Here is a 9,122-nt window from a genome sequence, read left to right as displayed (position 1 = left end):
TGCGTTTTTACAATAATAATAATTATAATATATTAAAGGGTGATTGAAAAAGCAACATCTTTTTACTAATTAGAGAGATATTTTCCTAAGATTTAGAACTGAATCTAGAGAATTTTAACTCATCAAATTTTAATTCAAGTTTAATTGAGTCAACCTCATTTTCACATTTATTTTTGGTGTTTGAGGTCAAGTTAATGGTGCAATGGTCTCCAAAGAACACACAGAAAACCCAAAATGAGTTGCATAATGCACGATGATGATGAGACGCTTCAGACTTACTAGTAACAGTAATAGTAACACACTCTCAAACTTGGTTCACTCTTTCATGTACACACATTGCACCCTACAAAGGTGCACCCTTTACAGCCCTCTTTCTCTCTGTCATTGCTCACGTTCACTCTAACTCTCAAACCCTTTTTCCCTCATCACTGCTTCTTTCAAAACCGCTCTGATCGGTGAACCACCAAGCACTTTTTTTTTATTGTAGTTCGCGTTGGTGGTGTTGCTCTTTTTGTTCTATGCCTTGGCTTTGTTTTTGCTTGTTCATGTTATCTCCACCATGGACTCTTCTAAGAGGCTTGCATTCTCGGAACCCATTATGTCTCAGAGGAGAAAGGTGATTTCAGGGTTCAGTTTAGGCGTTGGAGTTTCTCTTATTTTTGTTACCGTTATCTTGCTCAACAACACTTCACTCACTGTTCCCAAGGTTCAACTGTTTCTCCAAGGATCCGATTTAAATTCTTCTTTTTCTTGGCGTTTTCCCTTCTCGGCCCGTTATTCCAATGATTCCGTGAGTTCTCTGCACAGGGCTGAAGTGAATGTGTGGAGTGAGGGTTCGGAGAAGAAGACCCTTTTGGGGAATCTCACTGGGGATCAGAAAAATGCAAGCTTGCATGATGGCCACGAGGAACATGAAGACTGTTGTTCTTTGAAGAATGTTACTGTGTCAGGGAAGGAAAATGGGCGCGTGGGAAATTCGTCATGCAGTGGTGATGATGCTTTGGGAAAGTGTGAAGAAGGGTTGGTTAAGGCAAGTAATGACAGTGTTGGTAGTTTGTTTGGGGAGTGTGATATCTTTGATGGGAAATGGGTGAGGGATGAATCGAAACCTTACTATCCCTTGGGGTCTTGTCCTCTCATTGATAGGGATTTTGATTGCCATCTTAACGGGAGGCCTGATAATGAGTATGTGAAGTGGAGATGGCAGCCGAATGGGTGTGACATTCCAAGGTATGATGATGCTCTTGCTGTTCTTTTCATCAACAATAGTTAAGAAATGTTGATTTAGATTGGGAAAAACAATACTTGTGGAAATGCAATTTATGTGTCATTGTGAGTGTGAATATGGACTGAGGCAGGTTCTATGAGATTGCAATATTGATGAATAAAAGATGAAAGAAATCTTGCCAGCGAACAGTTTGTATGAAGGATAGAAAACATAAACTTTCCTTAATTTGAATATTAGACGGAAAGCTTTTAAGATAGGAAAATGTAGTGAAAAAGAAAAAAATATAACATAAAGAAGAACGAATGCAACGGAAAAAAAGTTCATTCATCAGTATGAATTTTTATTAAGGGGAGATAGAAGAGGGTAAGGATTATAGGTCTCAAGATGTGAAATAGTACTTTGGTCCATGGAAATGTGGCTCATTACATTGATGTGAGCCATTCTGTCTTTATGCTATAAAGTCATTTGCCATTATTCCTGTTCAAGGAGTAAGTTAAACAAGTTTGAACATGTAAGTATTGAACCATACTATATGTTATATAAGAGACGAAATTGTGAGTGCATGGTCAAGGACCACAATGGTTTTTCGGTAGTAGGAAATTACAATATAAGTAATCGTTATTTTAATAAGTAGTTAAGTAGGTGAATTTATGGGTAACATACAACACATTTTTAAATTGAAAGAAAAGTTGTCCCATAACCACCATTTTGTGGGGAATAAAATTAGGCTGAGGGGGATTTGTTTCCCATACACTCCCTTCCCAGTTTTAAACTAAACGAGGGTAATTGTTCCTTGACCATTGTTCCTTTTGGAGTAATAATAATGGTGAGTAGGGTTTGGATTATATGGTTAAACAGGATTAAGAGATCTAGAGATATACAGGCTAATATAATATGGAATAATCTGCAATTATAGTCTGTGAAATTCAGGCAGGGATGGGTGATTAGGGATCTTTATAACCTAGTTTATTTTTCTTATATTTAGTGAAGTTTGGTGTTTTAACCTTAGTTTTGGTTTGTAGTTACTTCAATTATCAAACCAGTGAAACCCATTTTAAATCATACAATATATAAATGCTTATTGCTTATGTTTGTTAATTATTGGTGTCACCTCAGTTTCAATGCAAAGGATTATGGGTGTCAAATTGTGAAATGGTACTTTTACCCCCGGAAATGTGCCTCGTTAGAATAATATGTGCAATTCTTTCTGCATATGACAATGTCATTTTGGTTTACTCTGGACAAGAGATAGAAAAAGGAGCAAGCTAAACAAGTTTGAATATCTATACTTTATGTTAGACAAGGGACACAGTTGTGGGCAAGGTACATTGTCAACGACCACAATTCTTGTTTACTTGTGTGAAATTACAATATAATCTTTACAAAATTCTTTATCAAGTGATCTACTTGCAATATGGAACAAGCTACAACTTGAAACTCAGGCAGGGATCTTTATACCAAGTTTATTTATCTTCCTTTTTTGGGGGTAGTTTAGTGTTTTTAACTTAGTATCAAACCTAGAACATCCATTTTAAACCATACTATTCCAAAATCTCATTACCTGCGTCAATTCTTGGAATGCAGTTTATGTATTTGTTAAACAACATCACTTAAATTGGTTATAAGTTGAAATCTGGCGCATACTACATATCAATGCTTGTGCTAATGTTTGTTAACTAACTATTGATGTCACCTCAGTTTGAATGCGACTGATTTTCTGGAAAAGTTGCGAGGACAGAGGCTGGTTTTTGTGGGGGACTCACTGAACAGGAACATGTGGGAGTCCATGGTGTGTATCTTGCGTCAAAGTGTCAGAGACAAGAAACGTGTTTTTGAAATTTCAGGAAAAACAGAATTTAAGAAGAAAGGTGTCTATGCTTTTAGATTTGAGGCAAGTTTATGTATATCCTTGAGATTTTCCCGAGTATGCATCTTTTAATGATATCTCATTGAATTTTTTTCCCATATTTATAGGATTATAATTGTTCAGTAGATTTTGTTAGCTCTCCTTTCATTGTTCAAGAGTCAACTTTCAAGGGCACAAATGGATCCTTTGAGACATTAAGATTGGATTTGATGGATCAGACAACTACCACCTATCATGATGCTGACATCATAGTCTTCAATACAGGTCATTGGTGGACTCACGAGAAAACATCTAGGGGGTGAGTTCAGTTCACTATGTAACATTGCCTTCACATTGTATATGCCTCTGCATGGTTTTATCCTTCCTTGAAATCTGTAGATTAGGTGTTCTTACTTGATGATGTGTAACAACAAAGTTTTTAGTCTGATTCAACATTATGCACAACCATGCTTACTATTTTGTCTTGTGAAACTGCTTTTCCTATTAAAGATTTGAATCTCTTGTTTTCTTCACACCAAGAGTTTTCTGCCTTGTAGTGCTTATTTTCTGTGAATTATAATACACTCTTGGCATAATGTTTAACTAAAGTTCTTGAATACGATATCACTTGCATAAACATGCCTTGTAGTGCTTACTTTTATCATACATTCTCAACCTCAAAGTGCTTACCGTCTGTAATCCTCATAATCACTAAGGTTTTTTATTTTTACGGTATATTTACAGAGAGGACTATTATCAAGAAGGCAACCATATATACCCCAGACTCAAAGTTCTGGATGCATATACAAGGGCATTGACCACTTGGGCTAGATGGATTGACAACAATATTGATGCCAATCGAACTCAGGTTTTCTTCAGAGGATACTCGGTCACTCATTTCAGGTATTGGTGTTAAACATGGCTGCCAAATGTTAAGAGTTCTGAACTTGCTACTGTTTGAAATACAATATGCAATAAATGACGCTATAGTGGGATAAACACAAAAGAAGTTGCTTCAACAAAAGTTATTGTATGAATTACAACTCTTTTATCTATACTGATTCATGTTGATCAAAATATTCTTATACTGGCTGATATGATTTCAGGGGTGGGCAATGGAATTCAGGAGGACAGTGCCACAAAGAAACTGAGCCAATATCTGATGGAAAGCACTTGCGCAAGTATCCTTCGAAAATGAGGGCTTTGGAGCGTGTGGTCATGCCAAAGATGAAAACTTCCGTGATATATATGAACATTAGTAGGCTTACAGATTACAGAAAAGATGGGCATCCCTCTATATACAGAATGGAGTATAAGACAGCAGAGGAGCTAGCCTCTGCGGAACTTCACCAAGATTGCAGTCATTGGTGTTTGCCTGGAGTACCTGATACTTGGAATGAATTACTCTATGCTTCTCTATTGAAATATGGTAAAGGCCATTGGAAAAGTTGAGCCAAACTCCTCAAATTCGTTATGATTTCTCATCCATTATACATATTCAACACATGTATATTCATTGACTTGCACAATTCTCATAATGAAAACCACGAAAGCTGTAAAATTTGTAGATTGAAAGCTCCATTTCGTTAGCCTTGACTAGTTAAAGAAAAGGAAGGATCGAATTTGTTCCCCTATTCAACTACCAAAATTTCGCTTGTAAACGTATAACAATAAATACGATGGATACATAACAAGAAACGTGGACTTGGTTGAAATGATTTTGACTATTGATTTTAAATTCAAATTTTAATCAATCGTGGTTAATCAATCATTCACACTAAAATTAATAATTGTTGTATGCAGAAATTGTTAGGATAAACTTAAATACAATAGAACTAAATGAGTTATTTATTTGTTTAAGAGTTTTGTCTGTTTTAGATTTATAGGTTTATAGTTTGGAGATGAAAGGCCAAATGAAAATTCTGTAAGTTGTAGTGTCTAGTTGACATATAAAATTGTAGCAAAAGAAGTATTAATACAAGGAAAGTTTAGTTTTGCTAATAGAAGTGTTATCATATAAATGTATTTACTCTTGACATTACTGACTTGTATATATTAGGTGTCTGTATATTCCTACTTTTCAATTACTTTTGGGACATGAATATCTGTTTGTTAGGGTAGCCTTGTTTAATATAAAGAGGATAAGATAGTTACCATTGAGTCCCTTGAACAACAAATATTAGAAACAGCAGAAATGCAGCAGTATAAAGGGAAAAAGGGTGAGGGGTCATGGGACATGATCATCATTCACCTAAGAAAAAGGACTCTGAAGTTTTTGTAATAAAGTTCAATAAAATACAATCCTAAACTTTGAGGAACTAGAATTGTACTCTTGCTTTATTTCTGATAAGGTGATAACTAGCAACACAAACAAACATGGAAAAGGAAACACACAGAATGGGAGGGGACAGAAATGGAGTGAAGTGATCACAACTATCTACCTACTCATCTGCAGAAACTGAAGAGAGAAAGGAAATCTAGTCAGCTGCAAATTGAGCAAATGGGACAGCACAAGTTGGTACCTTCTTAAAGGAAGGTCAACCTTGTTTATTACATTCTAAAGCAAGAAGAACTACATAGATGAGCAATACACAGCCATAGAGACCCCAATGGAGTCCATTGCCTTTTTGTGACTTGCCGGTTTGCCTGACTGTAGCCATAGCCTCTCCTCGTTTGGAGAATGCATATCTGCTTCTGCCACTCACAGAATGTTTAAACACATCCCTTGTTGATTAGAGAAGCCAAAGCTAAGCACAAGCAAACTGTTGAAAGTGGGGGAGTGTGAAGGGTAAGGACCCTCTCACACTCCTTTCTCTCCATGCTCTTCTTTAAGAACCATGGATGGATGCTTGCCAACAAAGCTTCATTCTCACCAGATTCAGGGTTTGATAGATTTTGGTGAAGAGGGTCCAAAGGGCTCTATAGAAAACTAGTGGAGAACTTAGTCTCTGACCACAGTTTTAAATAGTTGATGATTGAGAACTAAGAAGTGTTATCATCACATCATCTTTTCATTATCCATTTGCTTCTACCTTTCCTATTTTTTAACCATAAAAAGTAGCAATGTAGAAACTCATTAAAAAAAGAAACAAAACAGAACTGTGCTCATTAAAAAATTTCTATTTGGTTTATTCAATCTCAACCTTAACCTAATTTTCTAACTTTGTCTTGAATCTCAATCTAACACTAACCAGGATAGACCTGACCTAACTGTATTTTTTTACCCTCTTTTTCTTCTACTGGTTTACAAGGGAAGGAGGTTTTGATGGCCTAACCTAATTTGATTATCTCATTCTTTTTCTCTACTATTGAAGTTGTACTTAGTCTACATGCTCAAATTGAATTTGATATTTCCATTTTGTCTTGACCAAATTTCTGTTTATTTTCACCAAATATGACACTACACTGCATACTATATTAACCCACAAAGGCATTTTAGGGAATTTAAAATTCAGTACTAAATAGTGTCCACAGAAGATATCTGATTGAAATACAAAGGATATGAATGTGAAAGAGTCAATATAAACTTTAAAAGATGGGCACCCACTCTTTACTTTTTCATTCGTGCTTGACTTTTGATGGTTGGAGGCTTTTATTGAATCTCTGGATCCACTTAGGAGACTCAAACCCCACTTTGCTTCCAAAATTAATTAAAAAACTTCTTAATGAACCAGTTAAATAATCCTCTTAAGTACTTGAATAAAATATTATTTGACACATTCCAAGATATTAAACACGTTTACACTTTGAAATAATTGGAATATGTTACCAGGACTTGTGATAAGAATTCATCACTGTTTCAAATTCCTAACTCTCCACTAATTTCGTTCTCTCTCACCCAAACCACTTTGTTTTCTTCTTCTGTAATTATATTTTCTTAAAGTTTCAAAATACCATGATTTTGATTTCAGAGCTAAAAATAATCTTGGCCATGTATGTAGCCATGTTGCACTGTTTACATCTTAGTTGTTAATTGATCCCTATCATGTGTCTTCTTTTGATAATTTCTAGGGGCCAATTCAACTTTTGAAATTAGAGTGATTAGTCACCTCTAAGAAGTGAAGTTCTGTATTTTATAGTGAGAAAAAAGGAAGTAACAGTGGAAACTATAGCTTGAAGTTGTGTCCAAGAGTCATTTCTCTTTCTATAGCTGGCTTTATAGATAACCCAAAATTCTTGAAACAATGTTGATGAATGATACAAAAAATGGCAGTGATCTCCTTCTCGGATATGCATACAATCATAGCAGCTAGATAATCCATTGAAGCATTTGGTTTGCCTCTTCTTCAAGCAAGAAAACAAAATTGTTATCGCTTTTAAGTCAGTCCCCTTTTGGAATCTTTCTGTGCTGTTTATTTATTACATCTGTAGCCACTTATATTTTTATTTCCCATCAACATTGCCTGAATGAGATCCCAATTCACAGCTTCTTTTAGTGAACCTTTAGTTGTGGCCATTGGTATCAAACAACAAACCCATTTAATTATCTTGGTCAAAGAAATTTAAATGAGTTGAAAATCTCACATTAAGTAAAAAAAAATAAGAAAATTAAATATTATATAAGAAGAAAGATCTACAAACTCTTAAAAAATTTAAATCTCAATCTAAATTTTACATTCATTATGTATAAAAAAAAGTTGAATGCATAAACTTAAAAAGAATTTAGTATCATGTAAAAATGAAGAATCTAAGTTTATTGTTGAAAGGTTTTTGATTGAGAGTGATTTTAATATCTTATATAGATTGAATTTGTTTTTTTATTAATATTGTATTTATCTAGTGAATTTTTTTGAAAAAACTCATTAGTATGATAGACAAATATTTGTTTTGGTAACCAACTCAGATAACCTATAATATAAGTGAAAAATTCTAGAAGTAACGATTCTTTCTATCGGAAGTCTTAATAAAATTTTAAACAAACAATTTTATATTGGATGAAGATAAAAAAAGTTAAACACGGTATAAAGATAAAAGACTATAAATTTTTCAAAAGTTGAACACAATGTAAAGATAAATAACTATAAACCTTTCAAAGTTTTCTCAGAGTCAATATGTATTTACATTTTACATTCACCAATAACATGTCTATGCATCAATTACAGAATTTAAATTCATGGTAGTATATATGAACTTATTCTTCCCAATTTAACCTATCTGTAGTTGTAAATGAATTAAGTTTTGCCGAAAAGTAAGTTGGATTCTTGTTGTTGCCTTCATAAATCATAATGCACACTATGATTGTTGTCCACCACTTAAAATTAGGCAACCAAGACCAATGGAAGATGATTAGTAGTAACTCTAAGCTGGTTCCAATTTTGCAATCAATTTTTGGGTCCCTTATGATGCAAAATTTCCAAACTTTTACTGTGAATTCAGTTTAATTTACGTTCAAACATGAATGACTCATCAAGTGGTCATCATGGTAGTAATTATAGATGTTGCCATCCAATTTCCACATGGCATGGGAAGTTGTAGGACAAGTGACCTTTCCATGATGTGGTTTCAATTTGGAATCAAACTGTTGGGCCCTTCTCATTATTTTTGGTCCAAGATCAAAACTACTTTACCATGTACTTGTAAATTCCTAGTTTGATTTTCATCTACAATTTCTTGTTTGTCAAATGTTGGTCAAATGTAACCATTGTAGGTACTAGGTACCCTTCAATTTGGGAGGTGACGCAATTCCATTTTCCAACAGTGCAAAATCTATTGTCATAATCTTCATTGCTTTTGTCTTTTGATATAATAACATTTATACTTTTTCTTAAGTGCCCCTTCAGATATTACATGTGGTAAAGAGAAGATTCCCAGATTTCTGAAGGTCAGTGGCTCTTATTTGTACTCTAAGATCTCAAAAGAGCAAAACAAATATTTTAAAAAGAATAGCATTCATGAAGGAGAATGAGCCAATTCTATCTCTGTGTCTTAAGTTTATGGTCATCACCAAACTACAAAACTTTTTTATGTAAATTCTAATCTTTTAAATATTAAGCTTGTTGAGTTCTTCATGGTTTTGTATTTAAAAGGTATATTAGTAGATGACATTTT

General features: G+C 34.2%; 1 protein-coding gene and 1 pseudogene across 1 annotated transcript; one reads left to right on the top strand and one right to left on the bottom strand.

The window, feature by feature from the left end:
- The first annotated feature begins 284 nt into the window (after window positions 1-284).
- Window positions 285-4,708, top strand: LOC148193569 (protein trichome birefringence-like 2). Its single transcript, XM_088099844.1, has 5 exons — window positions 285-1,230; window positions 2,927-3,119; window positions 3,203-3,393; window positions 3,819-3,977; window positions 4,181-4,708. The coding sequence occupies exons 1-5, from the start codon at window positions 560-562 to the stop codon at window positions 4,524-4,526; spliced, it is 1,560 nt and encodes a 519-aa protein (XP_087955970.1). The 5' UTR covers window positions 285-559; the 3' UTR covers window positions 4,527-4,708.
- A 612-nt stretch (window positions 4,709-5,320) lies between these two features.
- On the bottom strand, window positions 5,321-6,086 carry LOC148193568 (early nodulin-36A-like; annotated as a pseudogene).
- Between the last annotated feature and the right edge of the window lie 3,036 nt (window positions 6,087-9,122).

This window comes from Vigna umbellata, chromosome 9, assembly GCF_029865625.1.
Source record: "Vigna umbellata cultivar VRB3 chromosome 9, Vumbellata_1.0, whole genome shotgun sequence".
NCBI classification, from domain to species: Eukaryota; Viridiplantae; Streptophyta; class Magnoliopsida; order Fabales; family Fabaceae; genus Vigna; species Vigna umbellata.
This window is presented reverse-complemented; position numbering and strand designations above follow the sequence as displayed.

Excerpts from the sequence above, each read along its gene's own strand:
- LOC148193569 (XM_088099844.1), top strand. The coding sequence starts at position 560 with ATGGACTCTTCTAAGAGGCTTGCATTCTCGGAACCCATTATGTCTCAG. Across the intron at positions 3,120-3,202 it reads TCTATGCTTTTAGATTTGAG|GATTATAATTGTTCAGTAGA; the intron begins GCAAGTTTATGT and ends CCATATTTATAG. Across the intron at positions 3,394-3,818 it reads CACGAGAAAACATCTAGGGG|AGAGGACTATTATCAAGAAG; the intron begins GTGAGTTCAGTT and ends GTATATTTACAG.